The sequence below is a fragment of the Patiria miniata genome, unplaced genomic scaffold, assembly GCF_015706575.1.
Source record: "Patiria miniata isolate m_02_andy unplaced genomic scaffold, ASM1570657v1 HiC_scaffold_20, whole genome shotgun sequence".
Classification (NCBI taxonomy): domain Eukaryota; kingdom Metazoa; phylum Echinodermata; class Asteroidea; order Valvatida; family Asterinidae; genus Patiria; species Patiria miniata.
The window spans coordinates 35,404,064-35,429,749 of NW_024037059.1; the positions used below are offsets into that span (position 1 = coordinate 35,404,064).

Here is a 25,686-nt window from a genome sequence, read left to right on the forward strand (position 1 = left end):
GAGTCAGGGAACCAGACTACAGGAAAATGATCGTTTTTCTTGGTTTTTATAGCATTTTCGAACCGAAAACCTAAAAAAGTCAGTGTAACTATATTTGCTATATATTTCCAACCCCCCAATTCCATCCATTTCTAAAAATTACAGCAAAAGCAAATGATGTATATTCCCTTTAATTACAAGCAGAATGGGCAACCGCGTAGCATCGCGTATCATCACGTCGGCGATTTTATCCCGAATGCCCTTTGGCATGGACTACTTCATCGAGATACAGAACGGTCTTATTTATGAAATGGATTTGCAACAGCCACAGCGAAACCACGGCGTTCTCTGGGCCGTTGCAACCAGTAATCACGGTTGCAACGAGTTGACCACTGAGTGAAGTCATGACTATCCCAGCGAATAGGGCCAAGTTCGGGCAAGGGCCATTAGTCGACTAGTGGTTGATTTGTGACGTACCTTATGCCTGCGCACTGATAGCAACGTGCAAACGTCTCTAGTCAAACGCTGGTCACAATGTTATCGCAAAACTTCTGGATCCTGGCTCTCTGCTAGCGTGATGAATGCGCGCGGCTATTGGTTACCAGCGAAGCAACCAACCCCAGTAGGCTGGTTCCAAATAGTCGACTAGCGTAGTCAACCACCGTCGACTAGACAGAGTTCGGGCAAACGTTAGTTAACCATAGGTCAACTACATGTATAGTCCTTGTGCGAACTTGGCCCAGGATTACCCCAACTAATGCACTCTGTTGTTTTATGAATTCATCAAGGAGTAACTACAGTGTAGTACATACTGTGTGTGTTCCTATGCAGATGACCATGACCGAATCATCCAGTCCATGCACTCCTTCCACTGGCAGCGGAAAAACTCCCACTCTTTTGTGGTCAACGTACTGGCTCAGGCCTTGTATGAATTATTCGCTGCCACAGATCGTAAGTTCATCATTTTTATAATATATTATATAACTTATATCATAACAAATACATGTTTGATTACATTCACAAACCTAAGTATTTCTTTTCTTCAAGTTATTTTTTGCAACACAGGCTCATAAATTAAAAAAAAAAAAATTGGCAACAATAATCAAGTCCATCACTAGTCGAATTACAGTTGAACGCCACTATAACGAACATTGCGGGATCCACAGATAATGTTCGTAATAGCGATCGTTCGGTGTAGCAGTTTTGAGTGGCATCCTCCGTTGGCCTTTGTTAGCGAACTAGCATTTCTCACATCTCACGGCCGCATGCGGAGTCGTCACGAAACTTCAACAACGGGTGGCTTTTCCCTTCTATTCCTTGGGGAAATAAAAGCCACCTGTTACTCTTCAACATTCAAGTCCAATGTAAGCATAGGCCATTTGAGGCTCGGGAATTAATTAATCAAAAATGGCCCAACATTTTTTGGATTTGTTGACCTGTATATTTGACGGTTTATTTTGTACACATAAAGCGAGAGCCAAGGATGACGTTTTGGTACAGCCAAATGTTCGGTATAGCTGTGTTTGGTATAGCAGTGTTCTACTGTACAAGTTCATCACCAGAAAGGACAAGTTACAGGGGATTAACAATGAAAAAAGGAATTCCTTTGTCACTTCATTTGTTGATTTGTGACTTGAAATTCAACAACTTGAGAGTGACTTGTGCGGACTTTGGGAGGACATAACTACAACTCTGATATTCTTGACATTGTACATTTTCAGGGCATCTGATGCAGCTGCGAAGGGCCTGTTTTCACTACTTCAAGCTCGGTGGTAAGGCTGTCTCGGGACCTGTGGGCCTTCTGTCTGTGTAAGCTGATATATTTTTTTGAATAACGATAGTTTGGGCTGAATTTCAAATAGCCGCTAAGCAGAAAGTCCTGCTACGCAAATTAGTGTGCTAGATGGAACAAAATAATTGAAACAGTGGATTTTGTTGCATTCTGTTGCATTGTGCAGTGAACCCAGTGCATACCAGCCTTGGCACCAAGCAGTTACCCTGCTAAATGCAACCAAACTGCAACAGTGGATGATGTTGCATTGCCTTGGCACCAATGAGATGCAACAGAGCACAGGGACTTGAGTTGCCTGCTAAATGCAACAGGATATGCAACAACTTTTTTACCTTGTTGCTTTCTGCAAAATGCAACCCTGCAAAATGCAACCAAACTGCAACAGTGGATTCTGTTGCATTGCCTTGGCACCAGTGAGATGCAACAGAGCACAGGGACTTGAGTTGCCTGCTAAATGCAACAGGATATGCAACAACTTTTTACCTTGTTGCTTTCTGTTGCATTTAGCTGGGTAAAGGCTAATAGGGAGGTCCAGCTTCAGGTATGCCTGGCGTCTACAAATTACTTTAATCTCCCATGAAAAGTAAGGTAGCACTTAAAGGGAATATACATCATTTGCTTTTGCTGTAATTTTCAGAAATGGAAGGAATTGGGGGGTTGGAAATATATAGCAAATATAGTTACACTGACTTTTTTGAGGTTTTGGGTTCGAAAATGCTATAAAAACCAAGAAAAACAATCATTTTCCTGTAGTCTGGTTCCCTGACTCCATATAAGAAGAAACAGAGCAGTTAACATACTTTGGGGACTTGTAAGGTCAGGGAACCAGTCTAGCTGGCTCGTACCCGTTCATAGGTTTGTAATTGATTGCAAACAAGTGCGATGGTCAATTGGGGCCAGTATTTGAAAAAAAGCCAGTTTTTTTCAAATGCTGATCGGCCGATCAGCGTTGGAAATTGACACAAAAATACCACTTTTCTTGAAAATGACAGTATACCAGGTGCCATGATTTAACAGGATGCTTTACACTGTCATTCACTAACAGTCCAGCAAGGTATTTCAAAATGATTTGGTAGTTTTATTTTTTGATGTTTGCAAATGTTGTATTTTCCCTTTTAATGACTAACTAGTAACAACAATAAAAGTTTGCATAAGTAGTTTTAATTTCTTAATTCCCACTTTTCTCACCCCTCTCCAGGTTGCAACCCAAACCCTTCGTCCTCATCGGTCATTTCTTCGCAGTGGCTCTTTACGCCATCTACTTCGCCTTCAAATCCCAATCCTGGTTGACCAAACCATTGGCCGCTGTCGAGAGCGTGTGGATTTTCGCCAAAGCCTGCATGGTGCTCTTCCCGTTGATCCTATCGGAATTGTACTCCGTCAAGTGAAAAAGAACATGGCAAATTTCAAGAAGCTAATTTGTATCATATATTACCGAAAAGCTGTATCGTTGATACAGAATTCCACTTATATCTGTTGGGCCCCGAATCAGGCACTTGTTTGATTGATTCTTTAGTGAATAAATGTAATATAATAAACACTGCAAAAAAAAACTCATTGGAGGTGTCTTAATTCTGAATCTGATCGCCTTAAATTATGAAGATGTCGTTTATATAGATCTTCGGGGAATGTTGTTAGCTACATTTTGATACCGTTTGCTACCAAAGACTGTAAATCGTCCAAGATTGGCAACGGTTTGTGAAAAATGATGCAGTTTAAAAAGTTGCAAATTTAAGGAGTACGCGGGTGGAAATTGATGTGTGACAATGTCACACTGCCCGAAACGAACGGCAGGGAATACCGATCGCACAGTGCTTGCATGCATGGGACCACGCAAATTGAATTTCCTGCGCTGCGTCTTTGGTAGCAACTGGGGTATCAAAATGTAGCTAACAAAGTTCCCCAAAGTCTATGTAAATGACGTCATCATATGACGATCAGATTCAAAATGGTTACCCCTCCAATGAGTGTGTACGTTCTTTTTTTGCGGTATTTACAATGAAGTACGTGTGCTAATGGATTAAATACAATATCTCATTGACCAGTATCTTTGTTAAAAGTGTGCTGTTAGAAATAATTTGAAATATTACAAATAATTTTTTGAAAAACATCAGGTCATTTCATCATATTTGATTTTCACTTGAAATTTTATTCCCCTTTGGTGCTGGAGATTTACCAAAAGAGCAGCTACTAAAGATTTTCAGGAATTAGTGTACAATTGTGATTCATAACAGCCTTTTTATACTGAGGGTTTGAAAAGGTTTGAATTTTTCATCACAACAGGGATATAATTTTTGTACATCATTACTGTATCATTAAATTACATGTATTTTTCTTATTGGACGACACTGAAGACATTCCAAATCATTGCCGCTATTGTAATTAGATGTAAATCCACATTTAGACTTTTCTAGATTTGGCAAGCAATATTAACAATGTACATGCACTGGCTTTTAAATGTTAAAATTGAATGAACTACTTCACTGAATGATAACTGCGTGATCCTGCAGTTTGACAGGTGATAGGTACCTCATTAAAGGGAAAATACAACATTTGCAAACATCAAAAAATAAAACTACCAAATCATTTTGAAATACCTTGCTGGACTGTTAGTGAATGACAGTGTAAAGCATCCTGTAAAATCATGGCACCTGGTATACTGTCATTTTCAAGAAAAGTGGTATTTTTGTATCAATTTCCAACGCTGGTCGGCCGACCAGCGTTGGAAAAAACTGGCTTTTTTTCAAATACTGGCCCCAATTGACCATCGCACTTGTTTGCAATCGATTACAAACCTATGAACGGGTACGAGCCAGCTAGACTGGTTCCCTGACCTTACAATTCCCCAATGTATGTAAACTGCTCCGTTTCTTCTTATATGGAGTCAGGGAACCAGACTACAGGAAAATGATTGTTTTTCTTGGTTTTTATAGCATTTTCGAACCCAAAACCTCAAAAAAGTCAGTGTAACTATATTTGCTATATATTTCCAACCCCCCAATTCCATCCATTTCTGAAAATTACAGTAAAAGCAAATGATGTGTATTCCCTTTAATGCTGCAATTCAACCTCAATATTATCTGTAAATTTTACTTTTATCTCGCGGGTTTAAATGTTGCTCTTGATTTCTGATTTTGATGGTGGTGTGCATTGTAGATTCTTCAGATGTGAATTATACGAGTTACTTTGACCTCTAGATATATTTGATTTAGTGATACCACTGAAATAACAAGGTGATTCAAAGTGTGCTATGAACGTCACCTCACCACGTGGAGATCTGAAAATACAATTATACTCAATAAGACACACAAAAGTACATTATGCTATCCATGTGTATTTATTTATCATAATTCGCCTTTGTAGAATATACATAAAGTATAGGTAATAAAGTGTGACATTTACAAACTGCATTTTAAAAGCAGAGTTTTGTTTTTGTGCGTTACAGTGACTGAAGCTTGACTTTAACCAGCATTTCTGAAATGCTGAATATTTGGCAGTGTTCCAAAGGGTTTATGTGTACAACTTTAAATGTCAGCAGTCAACAAATTAGGGGAAAAAGTTTCCTGATATCGTTTTCCACATCGTCCCAAATAGAACCCCCCTTTTACATGATATGAATTCTGCATACTTTTGACTAAAGGAATAATAGTATGGTAGAGCAGTTTAAAAGGTGAAGGGGCCTTGTCGCCATTAATGGCCAGAGTCAAAAAGTCAAAAAAAATGGCAACATTCCGATGATGTATTGTTCAACAATATTACTCTCTGTTCAGGCCACTTCTTTTTTGCGTGTTGCGCACATGGTTTGCTAAATCTCATTCTCCTTAGGGAGATCATATCAGTGGTTTCAAGCACCCAGTCGTAGACTAGAAGACGCACAAGGCGCGTACTGCGCGCATGTGACGTGGAGTGCACTGTCTCATATCGGTTTTAAACATTGCTGACCGTTGTTTTTAACATCGCTGACCGTTGTTTAAAACGTTGCTGACCGTCGTTTAAATAAGGGAATAAATGTGTGCTTTGGAGGTTTTAATCACTCTGTTTAAGACCGCTTGGAGTCTGGGTGCTGATAATTACCCGAGCCAAAGGCGAGAATAATTATCAGCACCCAGACTCCAAGCGGTCTTAAACAGAGTGATTAATACCGACTCGGCACATATTTATTCCTATTCATAAATACTTTTTCGGTCAAAAAAATCAAAACCTTTTTGGTCAAAAAAAGCTGATTTTGTTCAAGTTCACTTTATGTTTTTTGAAACACCCCTCTAGCTAATTAATGGAGTGTCCAATTCGCGAATATGATGTAAACAACTCCTTTTATGGACACTGGCGCGCGTAATGTGCGATGTCGCGCAGAATGCACCTGGGGCGTTGTGAATTTAGGACTATACAAATACTGACTCACTGGTAGTATTGCGCATGCCTACGTGAGGATTGTGAACGTTCAACCAATAAAATGGTTGGAGGCACTGGATTTGTAAGAGTCCGAATTTCATGGGACACTGGAAAAGTGTTTAAGACCAGCTAGCTATGTCTTTATCATCCATTTAAGACCGGCCATGTGACGGGCTCTCGACCAATAGGAATGGGTAAACTTTCTTAGGTATTTATGAATGGCGGTTTAAGACCACCCATGTGACACGCTCCCGACCAATTGGAATGGGTTAACTGTCTGGTATTTATGACTGAATATTAAAACAATCCATTGCTCTTAGAAGTATGATCACATGATCTGGTTTTGAGTAGACGCTTGTCACGCTGTAGCATTCCCTATGTACTTGTATTCATTTGTTGCCATAACAACATAAATGTTCCTGTGACGATGCTTCATGATTAACAACGATGATGTCATAACAGCTTGGACATGTAGGGACCATCGAGCTCATACCCAAGCTTTCGGTAGTAGTTCCTCGTTCCAACACCTGCAAAACAGAGCGATAGCGATACATGTCATAGAAAGGGAATCCATTTCAAACGAAAACAACTCCCTTCCCTTGAGGAAGTACTTGCTATATTGCTCATACTTGTCCTCTTCTTGTTCTGTACTGAAATGTACCCATCTAAAGCTCTTGGGTCCTGGAATGAGTACGGTACCTGTACTCGAGCAACTTTTACTTTAATGAAATTTTTACGGGACCAAAAGAGCCAGTCTATTGTCCACTGACTGAGTTACTGACTGATTGATTAAGTCGTGGAGTATAATAATATAATATTGGATTGCTTTGAGGGGGATACAAGAATAGCAAGTGCAATATATTCTTGTATCCCCCGAAAAAAAGTCATCCAATGTTATTATCATTATTTACATTAGGCTGACTATCCGCAAGAAACAAATTTCAGGACACTGCCTTTATTTCTCAAATTTCGCCGAATTATCACACCGCTCGAAGATGACAACAGTGCGCATATACCCTGCTAGTGCTGCGCGCTGCGTCCGCGTGCTGCGCACTGCGTCCGCGTGCTATGTTGACTGTGACTTTCTACGTGCAAGTCACCTTTGGCATATACTAAAGTGAAGTGGGGGGGTGTGATAGAGCAAGAGTTTAACATGTCCTTTCTTCTCATTGTCTTTTCTCTACATGTTTCTTCAGGCTTGTGAGCTACAGTGCCTATGACGCTTTTGAGAAATCCTCAGTTTCATTACCAAAAATAAAATACTACTACTAATAATAACCACTTGAGTCTTTGAGTAAAACATTCTCCCCACACATTGTTTCTTATCTGTGAACTGACCTGAGATGACGGCAATCTTGGATGCCCCGTGCTCCTCCACGGCAATCCTCTCTGCCTCATCCATCAGTAAGGTTCCAAAACCCTGATGCTGGAACTTACTCGGATCTCTGGAACTAACCGGAACCACACTGCCATAGCTGTCAAAATGTATACGTTAAGGTGTAAACATCACCTCTGTGGCAAGTGTTAAATAAAAAAAAAACGGTTGTCAGTACAGTAGACAGTTGAGTGGCCGACTTTCTTTTCTTGGATGAGATTTTTTATTTGTATCATACTAATGGAAATTTTTGTATGACCTACACCTAAATAGTGTTAGAGCGGGTTTTAGGATTTTAACCCAGAAGAGACAATGGCATCTGTGTTCTTGGGCAGGCCTCTTTATTACAATTGCCTCCATCCACCTAGCGATAAAACATGTTCTTACTGGTTAACTTTTCTAACTGGGTTTTGCCCTACATTGAAATGTTGTCGTGGGATTGCAGCTTTGAGCCCGGGGGAGATCATGATGCTCGTGTTCTTGGGCAAGACACTTTACTACGATTGCCTCTGTCCACCTAGCAGTACAACTGATAAACTACGACGGTGGAGAGCAGATTGCACTGATTGTCAAACTGCTTCATAAATCTACCTGAACTTAATGATTTGTCCTCCATTACTCAAGTCCAAGTTAGTCTAGGGTACCAGCAAGGGCTTAAGTTCCTTTAATAATGATAGCCAAATATTACACATGAAGTATGGGTTGGGCAGGATTCCTTAACTTTTCCATGACTGTTTTCTTTGGAATATTAACCTTCCATGACTCCTTGTAAAATAACAAAATTCCAGGACTATTCCACAACTTTCCACGATAGCTTTAAATTCCAGGATTTTTTCCATGACTGTGGAAACCCTGATAAAGGATACACATGTAGCTCTCGCACGATGGAGACACCTCCTTTAGTCTCTGGTCTGAACGTCTGATCAGAGCATTTCCTGAGTCTGAGAAGTCCGATCAGAATATCTTGTTCTGGGTCCTCGTAGGACAGGAAGGTCTCCCAACCTCCGTTTGCATAGTAATCCCGACGGATCAGCTCAACCTGAGAGGAAAGTGAAGCAAGAATGTTAATGAAACTACTGTGATAAAGTACATGTAAACATGTTACAAGGCACCAAATTGTTTAAGTTGATTGTATGGTGTCTCAACTCAGTTCCCAAGTACCCTGTAGAGGTGAAAAAGAGAGAGTGGTAATGTTGAAGGACCTCTGTGCTCCATCTTGCCTACTGCATGCTAGTAATTGTTATTACTATACTTTATACATATTCATGAGCGACAGCTGAATTCTTATTGGTCCATTCACCATCACGTCAGCCACCAGCTTTGTCATTTCCCAAGTTGCAGTGACTCCATCTGTCATTAAATTTCTGTTGTCTGTTACGCGTTTACTTGTGTAAACTCAAGTATCAAACAGTATGCTTTGTCATCAGACTGGATTCCAACAAGTTGTGAGGTTTCTGTAGGCTTGAGCTGGAAGCTTGGAGCACAGAGGTGTCACTGCACCACTACATGTCACTTTTCCCATTCAGAGTTTTAAGGGAAGAATCTAAAATTAATCAAGCAATTACATGTACCCAAGGTTGAACCCCGAGGTACGTTGTAAAACCCTGTAAAACCTTGTAGAAACTCAAGGTGAACCTCGAGGTACTGCTTGTTGTACGTTGTAAAACCCTGTAAAACCTTGTAGAAACTCAAGGTGAACCTCGAGTTACTGCTTGTTGTACGTTGTAAAACCCTGTAAAACCTTGTAGAAACTCAAGGTGAACCTCGAGGTACTGCTTGTTGTACGTTGTAAAACCCTGTAAAACCTTGTAGAAACTCAAGGTGAACCTCGAGTTACTGCTTGTTGTACGTTGTAAAACCTTGTAGAAACTCAAGGTGAACCTCGAGTTACTGCTTGTTGTACGTTGTAAAACCCTGTAAAACCTTGTAGAAACTCAAGGTGAACCTCGAGTTACTGCTTGTTGTACGTTGTAAAACCCTGTAAAACCTTGTAGAAACTCAAGGTGAACCTCGAGTTACTGCTTGTTGTACGTTGTAAAACCCTGTAAAACCTTGTAGAAACTCAAGGTGAACCTCGAGTTACTGCTTGTTGTACGTTGTAAAACCCTGTAAAACCTTGTAGAAACTCAAGGTGAACCTCGAGTTACTGCTTGTTGTACGTTGTAAAACCCTGTAAAACCTTGTAGAAACTTGAGGTGAACCTCGAGTTACTACTTGTTTAATTTCGAATTCTCCCTCTTACTTTACCTCATATGGTTTGACTTTATGATGAATCTCTTGTATTCCAACCTCTCTGGTTCTGACATCCCGACACTGTGTTCCAAGGTCCTTCATACGAGCGAGAGCAAGCTCACGGAGATTGCCGTGCTCCACACCCGAACTGACTAAGGGCATCGGGATATCTCTAAATTAAAGAACATAAAATTTACTTTGGTTTAAATTGCAGTTTATTACATCTGTGTAACGAGAGAAGAAAATGAAGCTCACGAAAGTTGCCATGCACCGTGCTGGAAACTGACGAGGGGCATTAGGATGTCTCTGGATGCAAGAACGTAAGAAATAATACCATGTCATGTCATGATTAACTCATGATCTGTGGGTAATTCTGCAGGTTGTGGTTCAAGTCCAGCCTGGGGTTTTGGTGTGTGTGCCCTTAGGCAAGGCACTTTTCACTCATTGCTTCTCCCCGCCCAGGAGTAAAATGGGTACCTGTGAGGGCAGAGATGGGTATTGATTTTAGCTGCTTTGTACCGAAATGGCAACAACGAACTGTACGTTTCCCACAGAGCTGAGATTGTCTTGTGAATGTTTCATTGGCCAATGAACAGAGGTAATGATGATGTAGTGCCCTGAACATCAGTAACGGTGGATATGTGTGGTTTATAAACACACAGTATTTTTAACATGATTAACCCTGCGGGCTGTGCAGGGGCTCACGCGCTAGTCCCTTTTTTTGTTTCTTCTTTTTTTTATGAAGCTATCGCCCAATTCCCTTGAATCTACATGTAATCCTAAAGTGAACCTTGTGGTTTGAGATGGTATGGTCGCTTTTCTTGTAGGAGTTCACTTGGGGGTCAGCCGCCCCTGGGAAAGTTGGGCCTCCAGCCAAAGACCATTCACTTGTGCACAAAAAAAGTGCTCTGTGTTGTACATACCGCCGTCACAACAATGTCATCAATCATCCTCTACTGCTGTCCCAGTGACAGCTGTCTAGAGCCACAGAAAGGCTGTCTCGACTGTTTCATGTCCATCTTTTTTGGGGGGATCCAACATGTAATGGTCAATCCAACATGTAATGGTCACAGGGCATGCAGTGTATATGTACATGACTGTGCAGCCACAATGTCTGTGAGTGACCTACTGGAGGGGATTCAATCTTGTGTGGGTTCGGGGACCTGCATTCATAATATTTAGACCATTAGAGAAAGCATTGTGTCCACAAAATAGTATTTTATACGCGAAATCAAAACTGCCTCACGGGTGAGCACCTCAGCTACGCGGCGTAAGTTTTTACGCTTAGCAGCTCGCAGGGTTAAAATATCTACAAGTAAGCCTTGATTATCTTACGATATCAGCCAACTGCTAATGACAGCAACAGATTGAAGCCCTTTGTCAACCCATTAGCCCCTGTACTGCCCCAAACCCCCTGCCTGCTACTCCCTGTACCACCCGAACTGTCCAAGCACTGTATGGTTTTATAGAATCTTAGGGAATAAAAACAATGTAAGACAATGTAGTGCAGGTGGTATACCTGTTTTTGTGTAATTTTTTTCTTTCAATGTCCATTTCTATATATATTTTTTGTATTCATCAATGTTCACAGTGGGTGCTCAATTTCAGTAATGGGAATGTTAGATTTTCTATGAATTAGTTTGAATCATTATCTGAAGTGACAAAGTTTGTATTTAGGTCTTGAACTTTCCATTGTTGGACAAACCTTTGCACTCTGTATACTCTGGTCCAGGGCGGCACCAAGGCAAGTATCCTAGCAACAAGGTCAATGAGCATGCCCGGTGGGTAGCTCTTGTATCGTCCCGTCTTCCACAGCTCATACAACCCTGTGCCCCGGATCACGAGGGTCGGGTAGAGTTTCAGCCCGTCAGATCTGAATGCCGGGTTTTCAAAATATTCCTAGTTTTACAAGAAGAAACAAAGATGAGCAATGCTAGAGAATGGCCTTCATTTGAAGACACGGTTTAGAAAATTGATTTTCCACAAGAAGAGAATTCAAAACTTGAAAACGTTCACATGCACTGTCTAAGAAACCACACATGTAGAAAGAAATCAGGGTTGGACTTTAGCGGTAGCCCCCTAGCCAAATGCTAGTCAAAATAGCGGCGGGCTAGTCAAACTATTCCTTAAGTGGCCCGGCTTGCTACAGCAAAGATGAAAAGACAGAAAGACATAAATCATTAAATTCAGAAAGCAAACCTGTATCAATATTTGTGTCTAATCTTCTTAACTGTTAAGGGTTAAATTATTAGATCTATTTATTAAAAACACTGACAAGATTGCCTCAGGATACACATTTTACATGTATGCACATTGTTGTTGATGAGACACTATATAGAAGAAAAACATGCGGGCTAGTGAAAATGCCCTCGGGCTAGTTAAAGAGTCTGTTTCAGTAGCCTGGCTGGCTAGTGAAAAAAAAAGTTAAGGTGAAACCCTGAAGAATACACCTGTAAATTGTAATACCCTTAGATAATTGATAGAATGGATTCTTTATTACGTGCAATAAGAGGTGCCACAAATCTGCCTATGAGAAACAATTATCCTTCAGTCATTGAAATCGACAACAGGCTTCACTAGAAGGTATGTGGGGTGGTGTGAAAACGATATTAACCCCTTTATGCAAACATACATTCTGTGCCAAGTTGTCCTTTCAATCAAAATCAATCAAGTGACTGTTTTCAACAGTTGCAGAGCTCCCAGCCTACATAAAGCAGGATTGACTGGCTGTGACTGTTTATGTAACTTGATACAGCTGTGCTGTGACTGTAGGTGATTGATAAGACAGCTGTGACACCAGTTTGCTGCTTTTGTCTGCTGACTGAATTTGACTAGTCAGAGTGCTCGCTTAAATCAGGCATGCAACTGGGAAGTCACAAAAAAAGAGGAAATTCAAATCTTTCCAAGACTTTGTACAGTGTTTTTCTATTTTTAATGGCACACATTGGAAGTCAAAAAAGAGGAAATCAGCTGATCCGAGGAAAAGTTGCATACCTGTTAAATATGATCTGACTGTTTGTGACTAGCCAATGTAAAAGGCATGGCGGGGGAAGTGGATGGACTTTTTGACTGTCTGTGACTGTTAAAACAGTAGGTGGGTTAATGGTTAGTCCACTGCGGTCTGTTAACTATTTTCTAGCCACATCCCGCTTTAAATTGGTGTGGCAATGCCAATGTTTCCGACAAATTGTCAGATTTTCCGATTGACTTACGATGAACTGCTCGATGTCCCTCTCCATGTCTACGTTGGGAAGATCCGGCATCATGTGAGTCACCACCTTAAAGCCAGCGTCTTTACACCAATTGAAGGATTCACAGACGGCCTGAACTGTGTGTCCGCTGCAAGAGATTGGAGAGAATCCAACTTAAATTTCATGGTCGCTGAAAATTACTGGACTTTTAACGGTCTTTTTCAGGTTGTTACTCCTAACCATCCCTTTAGGCGCATTACATGCTTTTCCATCAGTTCAAATCCATCATTGTTCTCAAAGCAAAATCTAGAAGTATTCATCCAGTTTTTTCCTACGCACTTCCTTCCTTATAAGTGCAGACATCATGGCTGAAGATAAACGCACTGCCAGAAACACCGGGGCAAACCCCTTCTCTTAGCGATAAGTGCTACCTGGGTTCTTTTACGTGCACTGCAATACAACACACGGGACCTACAAGTAATTTTTCTTTTTCTTAGCTTCCTTTTCTATCCCATCTTTGTGTAGCCCTCACCTCGAGTGTCCTTTAAATCTTTAACAGGGCCTCATGATTGGCAACACTCCCTCAAAAAAGTTCTCTAACTGTCTATTTGAAGGTAGCCTCGGTCAAGGCTTTGGTCGATAGTATCTGTGATGGTGTCTGGCCGCTAACATAAACACTAGCCGTCCACACACACTGTACGAAGTGTGAACAGCAACCTCACGCGGCTACAATATGCAATCAGCTGGTGAATAACAAATACCTTGGGACAATGGATCGACAAAAGCCTTGACCAAGGCTCAGTGGAAGTCAACTTGGCTGTGAAAAGTACTTTATTGAGCTTTTATGAGTAGTGCATTTTCTACACCAAGTGCCTTTCATAAGTGCCACATGTCAAATTATTCATGCTGTGAGTTGGCATCAGGGGTGTTAGATTGGCACAGTGGTTTCTTTCCTTGCCTTCCACCTCTTTGGTCCCAGGTTCGATTCCTGCACTGGTCCACATGTGGATTGGGTTTTCAGTCCCTACCTGATTCCGTAGGTTTCCCCCAGAATATTCTGGGTTTTTCCTCCCACCTCTAAAATGACAATTTCGTCACCATCTTTTCAATACATGTTTTTGCAGGCTTGCGATCTACATGTGTAGTGCCTAGGGCGCTTTTGAGGAATCCTTGGTTTCATTACAAGAAATAAATAATAATAATAATAATTTAAAGGTTAAAATACTCACCGATTGGTATCCCTTGCTACATCTTCATAAACACTCTGGACTCCGATCTCAAGACGAGTGCAGCCGTAATTCAACATGTCACTGTGATGCAGAGGAATAAACGTCAGACTGTTACCCCTCGGTATTGGAAGTTGACAGACTAGTTCCCGAGGAGAAACTTGCAACACCTCGGGGAGCTAATATGGACTATCAACCCTCAAACCATGTTTTATTTGTGTACTATTCAGTTATCTGCAAGTAAAAGTTGGTATCTTGCTTCTGATCGGGGAGGTTGGAGAGCACTACGACCCTCCGATGGTAATGTGCAACAGTAATAGTAGGCGGAAAAGAGTATAGTTTGTGCTGTGTACTCATCCCGGCATTCGAGGTCTTGGTTCTGTTTGACCTACCTGATGTGTCTTTTGAGACAGTAGTCTGGTCTCGTCTCTATGGTGATTCCAATGCATTTTGTCAGGCTTCTCTCCGAGTACCTAAAACATCAAGAACGTCAAAGCTGACACTGTAAGTTCTCCACGAGCAACTTGTGCACAATTCCAGTTTGAAAATCTTACCTTATTCCAGTTTTGATGAACCCTAAAACATGATTCTTTTTTTTTTAAACGAATGTCTTTCAGTATGATTATGGCTAGATAGACAGATAAAGACAGATATCAGAGGATAAAACGTTCAGGAAAAATATAAAAAATTAAATTCATAGTCTTTCAAACTAAGAAAATGGTTCTGAAAAAAAAAAAAAAAAAACCCAGAGATATAAACTCGACATTCCGGTCAGTTTGCTCTGACCATCTTCAGGAGAGTGCCTAAACTCTAAGAAAGTAAAGTACTTAGGTGTTTACTTTCTTAGAGTTTAGGCACTCTCCTGAAGACGGTCAGAGCATAATGACTGAAATGTCGAGTTTATATCTCTGGTTCTTTTAAGAACCATTCTCTTAGTTTGAGAAATTATTCCCACATGGTGTTTCCGCAAACCTTTTATTCGTTAGTTTCTCCACCATGCAAAGCCTCAAATCTTACTTGAATTCATAGTCATTTACATTCAAATCAAAACCAATTTGAATCCTGAGTTTTATTGGGCAGCGGTACATGAAAAAAGCAGTAAGCCGTTTTAGGTTTACCCTCAATCCTTGAGCAAAATGTTTGGGAAAAAAAGTGTCTGTTTTAACTTACTTGACTGCCTCAGAAACGCTGTCGCTGGTGTGCCCCGACAGAGCGTCATGCAGATTACGTATGAAGTAATCTCTGTACTCCTCGGACAGTGACATAAATGTACCACCCATGACGATAAACTCCACTTTGTCCACGCTGTGACCAAGCTGCTTCAGCTGAAAATAATCAGATTTCACAGAATTCTCAACATCTACTTGTGGATTTCTTTTTACAAAGAGATGTAGTTCTTAGGACCAGAGGTGTTGAAATTTTGAACGACTTCTCTTTTAGAAAAAAACATGTAGTCACTTTGAACAGTGTGTTCTCACAATTCTCCCAAGTTGTACTGTCCACAACGCAAACCCTCAGATCACAATTAACATCCATTTTTTGGTTCCAAATTCTGGCAAGGGATGGTACGATCTTGAAAAAAACAATTGACATTTATTTTTAAGTCATTTCAGGGAGATCTAAGTCTCAATAAAATGTTGAAGGGGAAATTGTTGCCGTACAGGATTATAAGCATTTTATAAGCCATTTCGGAGTTACAAAAATGTACTACTGCACGTGCGCACATCAGATTCAACGATTTAGTGTCGAAAGATAAACAAAGCAGATAAATACACACAAGTCTATGGGGGACGTGGTATTCGAATCCACATTTTGCAATTTTGTTCTAGTAAAACAGAAGATGGAAATTTTTGTTCGCACAAAAGTTGGAGCACACAAAACAACGTAAACCATGGTGCCGTTGAAAACAATCAACATTTTGCATCTACTTCAAAATAAGAACTTTTCTTGAATTTCGTTGGTACCCCGCTATGATTTTGCACGCGTGTGGCGAACTGTGTATCCCCCGACCCTAATCGTTGTCATGGGATGTGCGCATGCACAGTAGTACATTTTTGTAACGCCGAAATGGCTTATTGAAACCACCTAGCACGTTATCTACCCTTATCCCCCTACAATCATAGCAAACAAACTTTCACACGAAGCAAAGCACACTTTGATCTTCCTTGTTTTGTATTCTGTGTGGAACATTCTTTCCACAAAGTTTTAATAGGGTCTTGGCATTAGAGTCAGACTAAGGATGTGACGTTTACACGCTTAAACAAAAACAATTCAAAATCCGTTTACAAATTTTCCACAAATGTTAAAAGCTGAATTATAAAAAAAGGGACAGGCGTTCACCATTCACGCAGTCTTCCTTTGAGTTAAACCAACATAGCACAAATAATTAATGATGTTTTCAAACCTATTTCATTTACAAAACCTTTGAAGCGCTTCAATACTTGATTATATTCGGGGCACACGTAGTTAAGTTTTTACGTTCTGATGACTGCCATTGTTGATTTATCATGTCAATCACACCGGTTTGCAAACGTAATGAGCATGCATCAGCCTTTGTGAATGGCTAAACGTTTAAACGGTTCTGAAAAAATATTTGCTAAACGTTTACAAAATTAACTGCAAAGTCACATCCTTAACCATAACTCCCCAGCCTAATTTACTAGGAACCATACCCATTCAGGCAAATTCCAACACCCACATGGGAAATTGTACACACACACTGTTGGACTTAGTTTCTTGAGGTATACCAACCCCAGTGTGAACGACCATCACTTTAGGGGTGCTGTACCTATCCCAACAGATTGAAACAAAACCTGCTGTTGAACTTTGATGGGTTGTGTTCGGTTAGGGTTAAGTTAGACACTACAATAGTTCTTAAATGTGGCTTTTCTTTGATTATCTTTAGGAATCAGTGGCATTACTAAGTGTTCATACTCACCTGATCAACCCTATGCCTTGTTTGTAGATAGGGGTTATATCTTGCTCTGATAGCACGCATGGATGTTGGCTGAAAGAAAATCACAGTAAAAAGAATTTCTTTCAATCCATGAGGTTAAGAATCTACATGTATGGGTCAAGTTCGGGCAACAACCATTAGTCGACTAGTGGTTGATTTGTGTCGTACTGTACGCCTGCGCACTGATAGCAACGTGCGAATGTCTCTAGTCAAACGCTGGTCAAATTGTCATCGCAAAACTTCTGGATCCTGGCTCTCTGCTAGCGTTATGAATGCGCGCGGCTATTGGTTACCAGCGAAGCAACCAACCCCAGTAGGCTGGTTCCAAATAGTCGACTAGCGTAGTCAACCACCATCGACTAGACAGAGTTCGGGCAAAGGTTAGTTAACCATTGGTCAACTATAGTCCTTGCGCGAACTTGGCCTATGTTGATAATGAAATTGTTTAAGCAATACTTTGATTTAATAGGTAGCTGTGTGGATATCCACTATTTTGACGATATCAGCATTGATTCCTAGTTGTGATTAAAATTGACTGTTGGAAAGGTTAATTTGCTCCACTGAGACTAGCAGACTCAATATTTCCTGTCATGCGGATGTGTGGATCTCAACTTATTACGCCTGTTGCGGATATCAGCATAGTTCTTGGTTTCTAACCTCCTAACCAGTGGATATCTACTTGATGTTGCAGATATGTGTTGAATATTGAATATCAGAATCTGGTCTAGCAAGGCAGTAGACACCAATATTTCCCGTGATGTTGACGTGTGGATATCAACTGATTATGTTGTGGATATCAGCAAAGTTCTTGGTTAATGACTGCCTAATCAGTGTACGACTGTTGAATATTCAAAATCAGAGTCTGGTCCACCAGGGCAATAGATACAAATATTTCCTGTCATATTGATGTGTGGATATCAACTGATTATTGTGGACATCTTCATAAAGATCCTGGCTACTGATCTCATAACCAGTGTATAATTGTGTTGAATATTCAAAGTCAGAGTCTGGTCCACCAGGGCAGTAGACGCAAATACTTCATGTCATGTTGACGTGTGGACATCAACTGATTGTTGTGGATATATCAGCAAAGTTCTTGGTTACTGACCTCATATCCAGTGTATGACTGTGTTGAATATTCAAAGTCAGAGTCTGGTCCATCAGGGCAGTATGTACGCAAATATTTCACGTCATGTTGACGTGTGGACATCAACTGATTGTTGTGGATATATCAGCAAACTTCTTGGTTACTGACCTCATATCCAGTGTATGACTGTGTTGAATATTCAAAGTCAGAGTCTGGTCCACCAGGGCAGTAGACGCAAATATTTCATGTCATGTTGACGTGTGGACATCAACTGATTGTTGTGGATATATCAGCAAACTTCTTGGTTACTGACCTCATATCCAGTGTATGACTGTGTTGAATATTCAAAGTCAGAGTCTGGTCCACCAGGGCAGTAGACACAAATATTGCCCGTCATGTTGATGTGTGGACATCTGTGGGGCTTGCACATCACTGCTACAACTGCAATCTGGTTTTTTTTTTAAAAATCAGAAAATTGGGGAAAACAATTATGTCAAAGATAAGATGAATCAGTAAGGCCAAATAAAAAAAAAATGTTTTGTGTACCCACCACCTTCCTTTTTAGAGGCCCCCTCCTTTTTTTCTTTTTTTTTAAACCCCCAAAATGATAAATTTTAAACAGTAATTCATCATTTTGGCCTCTTTATCTGTTGCATGTAGCCCATATAAAGCTGGTATGTGATTTCCTGAATCTAAGTGGCGACCATTTAAAAAAAAAAGCTGACGGCCATCTTGAAAAAATAGTCGGGTCGGGCGGCCATTTTGGAAGGGAAAAAAAGGGCCCACTCTTTCCTTTTTTCAAAAAGGCAGGATTCTAAACATTTTTTTTTTACTTGGCCTAATGGTAGAATTCAGATGAAATAGCACTGGAAATGTGTTCTTGATTTCAAGAATTCCACCTATTCAAATTCCACCAGGGGCACCATGCCGACTGATTTGTCAGTTTTATTGGTCTTGCACAGTCTTCCAGTTGCTTTTCTCCAACAACTAAAGAACAAAAGAATATTCTGTTGGATTTCTCGCATCACTTTCTTGGCAGCTTTCCATGGTTTTGTCTGCTTTGGAAATGTTACAGACACGACAGCCTAATTTTAGTGGTCGGAGAAGAAGTGGTGATTCAGATATCCATTTGTCTTCAGAAAGTTTGTTTCTAGAGCTTCTTTAACTTCTCCACCACGACCTGACCAATAAATTGTCAGAACTGATGAAATTGTCAATACTTACCCCACTGGCAGTACGGATTGGTTTCGCCCGCAGCTTAGGAATAAGAACCTGAAATGTACAAACAAATAAACAAACAAACTATAATCAATTCTTTGTTTTCATTAACACAACACGTGTCATCCACTTTCTTTAATCTGCTTGAATGCTTAAACTCCTTACAAAGTTGTAAATTTTTGTTTACTTAGGTCTTGATTGTATTTGATTTGATTTGATTTGAAAAGTTTAAAAGTGGCATTTCTACTGTTTACAAAATGAGTGTCGTTAAAGGTATAGTCCATCATTTGTAATTTGTGCATTTTGTTCGTTTGAAGCAACAATAGTGATCAAATTCTAAAGAAGGGTGCTGAACAGCTAACCTGATGAAGTTTCAGCTCAGCTTCAGCTGTTTATTCCGAGAAAAACAGCATTCTAGGATCTCGATTTCAAATCAAAAGTTGCTGAATCATGTTTTGAATTGGGCCTGAATTCAGCGTCCGAGACACGTTCTTACTGAGCCGAATGCAGCTACGCGATGTCGCGCACTGATCTGACGAATTATAGTGTGCGTTGTGCCAATGCTTGCGCGCACTTCGCCTATTGAAAAAAAACGAACTACTAACGGAAATTTCCAACGGTGCTTCTTAAGACGCACCGTTGGAAAGGCCTTCTTTCGTTGATTTCTTCAAAATGACAGCTTGCCAGAAAGAATAAATTCACAGGGAGTTTAGTCCCCTTACTATCTTTCAACCAAGTATGTTTTTCAACAATAAATACGCCAGTTATTTTTTGGATGGCTGCAAATGATGGACTCTGGCTTTAAAAGAACAACACTTACCTTTTTGTGTGTTGAGGGTACTGCGGCAATAATGTCCACAAGTCTGGGTTGGGATGACAGGCCATACTTCTGGGATGTCAGACTCTTCATCCTGATAAAACAAAAAGTACCAGAACATGATGTAAGAATGATGGTAAAAATGCAAGCTAGTGATCTCATGTCAACAATCTCCTATCCCTATCTGTTTGATGCCAAGTGCTAACTTCTGTGGGATTACTTGTAGATTCTTGGGTATTGGTAGTAGTCTAGGGGCTAGACGTTGTTATGGTTTGATACGCGATAACCCGACGCCACGACAACCCGCCGCTGTGAGAGGGCGTTATCATGACCAACCAATATCACCCACGAACCCGTCAAGAACAACGTCTAGGGAAATTCACATCGGTTGTGTAATGTGCGCGCACCTGTTTGGCCTAATATATGCAGCGCGCATTCAAAACATTTCATTGCAGTTCCGAACCAAACTCTTAAATTTCTTCCAGTAGTATAAAAGATGCAGCAAGACTTTTGTGCAACTTCACTGGTCAGCTCTTTTGTGGTGTGTAGTGTGCGTGGGACTGAAAATGGACCGTAATTGCCTGCAGAAGTAGCGCATGCGCACTAGTTTCCCCCATTTTTCGGGGGGAGATTTTACAAATTTCCCTATAAGCTAGACGTTGTTCCTGACAGGTTCTTGGGTGATATTGGTTGGTCGCTATAACGTCCTCTCACTGCCGCGGGTTATCGCTGCAGCGAGTTATCGTGGCAGTGGGTTATCGCGTATCAAACCATAACAACATTTAGCACCTAGACTGGTAGACCATATATTGGTAGACCGCTTTCCATTCCTTTCTAATCCATACAATCATTGATCCCAAAGCAAATTCTAGGAAGTAGTCATCCAGTTTCTTCCTGAGCACTGCCTCACTATGGAGCTTCTTACCTGTATCCTGTTTTCCCGAAATTCTCGTTGATTTTATTCTGTCCCAGTTCAAGTGTAACGTCAATACTGATCTTTCTACTTCAAGCAATTTGTCTCTTTTTAGCTTCCTTTCCATCTTCGTGTTGCAGTCACCTCGAGTGGCCCTTAAATAGGGCCTTGTGCTGGGCGACTATCATAAAAATTGATGATTGCACAATATCTTGTGATTTGATGTCCCAGTCACACCACTGTATATTTAATACGATTAAAGGTGAAGGGACGAACCAGTGTCCACAGGAACGGAGTGCCCATCTCTCTTTCATTAGCGATTGGGCCAGACTCATATGCTGCTGTGGGGGGATCGCCACACCTCCTCCACAGCGAGTCTGTTACCTTCCCAGCATTGAATAATGCCGGTACCCATTAACACCTGGGTTGAGAGGAGTAATTGAGGTAAAGCGCCTTACTCAAGGGCACAACACGCATAGCCATGGCGGGGCTCGAACCCACAACCTCACGATCATGAATCCTGTGCTCTACCGCTAGACCACGCGCCCACAAAAACGATTGGTACCTGTTTAAATTGACATCTTTGCTTTGCTCGTGGGCCACGATGAGTTGGTTGACAATGTCAGAAACAGTCATCACCATCATCTCTGCGTGTGAAGGTTGAGGTCCTATAAAGTAAATGTTCAATGTACGATTACTGCTTTTGCTGCGGTCAGTGTGGATGAAATCTTGCATGGACTTGAGCGATAAGAATGCAAGACAGCATAATTAAAGAGGGCTGCAGCCTCTCTCTTCCTGGCGATTGTGTAGTTCAGGCCTTGTTCAAGAATCCGTTTTAAGTTATTGGACTTACCAAAATAGTTAGAGAGAGTCGAAGAATATCTACTCGGCCGTCTGTCATCGTTTGCTGTCGACTGAGGGCGCTTTAAGTAGACCAACTACAGCGCGGCTTCCAAAAAGCTTTTACTTTCTCTCGCACTATCAAATGAAAGCTGTCGTGTAGATAGTCAAGAGAGTTAAAGCGTCCTCAGTCGACAGCCAACGATGACAGACGGCTGAGTGGATATTCCTGCGATCTCGGTAAGCGAGAACCTTGTAAATTTCAACATTTCATATGACATTTCAAGGATTTTGAATCAACGCCAAGGTACCTGGCCGTATCAAGATAAAAAGTACAAAATCCTGGGGCCGAAATGTTTGTGACACAAAATTGACAATTTTCTGCAACATCACATTTAATAACGTTATGCCTATCTGTGTAAGGTTTGTAAAACATCACAGTTCTGGAAGTACCTTGATTCTAACTTGACCAAAACTAAAGAGAGGCCTGTAACTATGCAATTGCCCTGTTTCTTTTGTTTGCTGTCACTGACAATGACATACGTATACAGATCCGCCAATAATAAGGATTTAATCGTGGATTTATAAGACTAAGAGTAAGACTAGTAAGAGTATATATAAATGACATTAACATGAATAATGCCTTCACTGTTAATTCACTCCTTTTCTGTCAACATGATCAATAATCTCTTGTTTGGTTGTTAATTCAAACGGCAAGGATATCGTCAGACCCCCCAAAGCTATGCGGTCCTATTTCTACGCACTGCTCACCTTTAGCTGGAGTTACTCAGCCCTAAATTTTATCATTGGGTTGTCATTTAGGGCTGGAGGACACTTTTCACTTAAACCAGCAGCGTTGGCTGGTCCCCAAAAAAATTGCGATTGCGACACTAATTGCAACTGTAACTCACCCCAAACTTGCCTGGAATAACCATTACACAGGTCCTTGAAGTAAAAAACGATCCACGATGAAGATTCAGCCTACAATTGCAGTGAAAAAAGGAGGAATAACCGCTAACCTGACAACCTTGCAGGCATGGCCAGGACCGCAATTGGTTTGTGCACAAAAAAAATTGTGTACAATGAATGGCGGTCGATTACCAGGCACAGCGCGCTGTCAACTAGTCGTTTTTGCCGGCTGCGCTGGCTGTTGGCGCATGACGTCACGCGGAAGCGTAACACCCGATGACTGTTTCATGCACAATCGGTTGCGGTTCCAGTACCGCAGCTGTGATGCAAGTGGAAAACTTCATATTAATTTTTTGTGACCTGCCTACGCTGCTGGGTTACGTGAAAAATTATCTCCAGCCCTAGATGACAACCCAATGATAAAATTTAGGGCTGGGTAACTCCAGCTACGTCAGTGTACGTAGGCCTAATTAACCAGACAAAATGCAAAATTGAAAATGATGTAATCTGGTGGTATTAATGATGAGTAGCCTACATAGAAATGGAGTTCCTGTCTGGCTTACCCTTTTTCTTGTTCTTTCCCATGATGTCTCCTGTGAATTTTCCTCAAAACCTGCAGTGAAAAGAACTTGAAGTTGCTCAAAATCGCAATATTGTGTCATGCAATAATTGCACAATGTGAAATACGAAGTAGAGAAGTGAACTAGAAGTTGTACACCGCCCTCTTTTGTCAATAATCTGCAACATTGTTCAAATTGAGGGCGCTATAATAATAATAATATTCTGAAGATAACAATTTTTATTTCTAGCGAGTTTTGCCCATAAGATTACAGATTTGAAGATAATACATTTAACAGTTAAAGGGAAGATACAACATTTGCAAACATCACAAAACGAAATGATCAAATTATCACAAAATACCTTACTGGATTGTTAGGGAATGACAGTCTAAAGCATCTTGTAAAATCGTGGCTCCTGGTGTGCTGACATTTTCAAGAAATATTTTGTATTTTTCCAACGCTGGTCGGCCGACCAGCGTTGGAGAAAACTGGCTTTTTTTCAAAAACTGCTCCTATTTTTTCATAATTAGTTATTCCGTGTTTTCTTTGCAATTGATTACACACCTGTGAAGGGGTACAAGCCTGCTAGACTGATTCTCTGACCTTACAATTCCCCAAAGTCTATAAATTCTCCGTTTCATCTTAAGTGGGGTCAGGGAATCAGACTACAAGAACATGAATGATTTTCTTGGTTTTTCTAGCATCTACAAGCCCAAAACGTAAAACAAGTCATTTTAACAATATTTGCTTTAACATACTAATCCTCCAAATCCATTTATTTCTGAAAATTGCAGCAAAAGCAAATGTTAACGTACGTTGTACACATGTACATTCCCTTTAAGGACAAGATGTGTTTCCTGATGTTGCAGTAGTAGCCAAAAAGGCCATTCAGGCATTTGAACTGACTCACTAACTTTCTTAATTTGTATCGTAAATCAAATTCTGGAATCAAATACATACGACATAAAAAGGCCTATTTGCATCGACGACATTCAGGAAACAAGTTTTAAGCAAGCTGTGCTGATCAGGGGGCCACTGAGGGATTTATGTATATGTCCCCCTTCGGAAAAAAAAGTAGGACACAAAGGTGTACAAACTTAAATGGCAAGTTTGAAACCGTGGTTCCGATGCACGGGATGCTTACAGTGAACATTCAAGAAATCCCTACACTGTACTTGGAGGATGACTTCAAGTTATATGATGGATCATTCCCCTGTGATCGAGAATCTAAAACCCCACCACATCCCACCAGCATCCCACTGTAGGAAGTAGGATTGTATTTCAAGTCCGTGAATGCGGCGTTACATACATTGGCCTAACCGAAGGAGTCCTATCTCTGCAGGTGTATCCCTAGATAAAGTGGAGGGGCTTACAGGTGGATTACAAGACGAACAGGTGTAAGAGGGAAGTTCGAAGGAAAAAAACCTCAAGGGTGCTTTGGTGAATGGCGCCCCCTTGCCGCCCCTGGGCAGTTGACTCGAACGATCAGCCGTGTGTGAGTGAAATCTGGATTGTTGCTATCGACGACGAGCTGGCTGGTGAGCGGTTCCGTGAAGTTTCCTGATACTCAGGATCACTCCCTTTATGCTTAGTAAGATGGGGAAGCATGAAGGAACCTGTCCCAATCTATATTGAGCCCGTAATATGTGTTCCCCACCCGTCACTTTAAAGTTGGTATATACGTGCTTTTTCAAAATTTCGATTTTCTTTTCCGAAAATAAGTCCCGCAACAAATACATTTGCTTGTTTATTTTTGCAGGCCATACAGTTTTGAAAAAAAATTGGTTTTAAATGGTGCGCTCCAGTTCAGAAATTGCGCACAATATATTCAGAACGAATTAGTAGCGTCCCGCTCTTAATTCAAAGGTTGAAATTAATTAAGTGATTACTTGTCGTGGGCCGATATTATCGTGCGATGTCTCAGTATAGAAAGCTCATAACGTAATGCTAGAAATTGTCAATTCAAATTGAAAATCTATTCTCAAGGTGCCACACCAAAAAAGCACGTAAACGCCAACTTTATATTACGATTACGTGCTCATACAAACCCAAAAAGATGTAGAACTTTTTAAAATAACCTTCTTAAACGGGACGCGCCCAGGGCAGATCAATCTTTGAGGGGTAGCTGTCAAGTGGAGGGGGAGTAGCAGATTTCTTTCTGCCTTATTTTCCTATTTTTGCGTCCCAAGGGATGGGGTG

The 25,686-nt window shown here is 40.8% G+C and overlaps 2 protein-coding genes across 3 annotated transcripts in view; one reads left to right on the top strand and one right to left on the bottom strand.

The window, feature by feature from the left end:
• The window catches only part of LOC119728852 (squalene monooxygenase-like), an 18,790-nt gene extending 14,618 nt beyond the window's left edge, over positions 1-4,172 (top strand). For both annotated transcript variants that reach the window (XM_038201259.1, XM_038201257.1), the window contains exons 9-11: positions 811-930; positions 1,701-1,788; positions 2,970-4,172. In XM_038201259.1, coding sequence (XP_038057187.1) covers positions 811-930; positions 1,701-1,788; positions 2,970-3,159 — 398 coding nt within the window. In that variant the 3' untranslated portion in view covers positions 3,160-4,172. The remainder of the gene's footprint in view (positions 1-810; positions 931-1,700; positions 1,789-2,969) is intronic.
• A 2,088-nt stretch (positions 4,173-6,260) lies between these two features.
• Positions 6,261-23,640, bottom strand: LOC119728851 (elongator complex protein 3). Its single transcript, XM_038201256.1, has 15 exons — positions 23,491-23,640; positions 21,744-21,846; positions 20,269-20,359; positions 19,455-19,502; positions 18,544-18,678; positions 17,126-17,194; positions 15,358-15,512; positions 14,580-14,660; positions 14,191-14,271; positions 12,983-13,109; positions 11,476-11,669; positions 9,786-9,942; positions 8,405-8,577; positions 7,502-7,638; positions 6,261-6,690 (listed from the first exon to the last, which is right to left on the bottom strand). Exons 1-15 carry the CDS (start codon positions 23,510-23,512, stop codon positions 6,617-6,619), a joined length of 1,647 nt encoding a protein of 548 aa, XP_038057184.1. The 5' UTR covers positions 23,513-23,640; the 3' UTR covers positions 6,261-6,616.
• Positions 23,641-25,686: the final 2,046 nt, after the last annotated feature.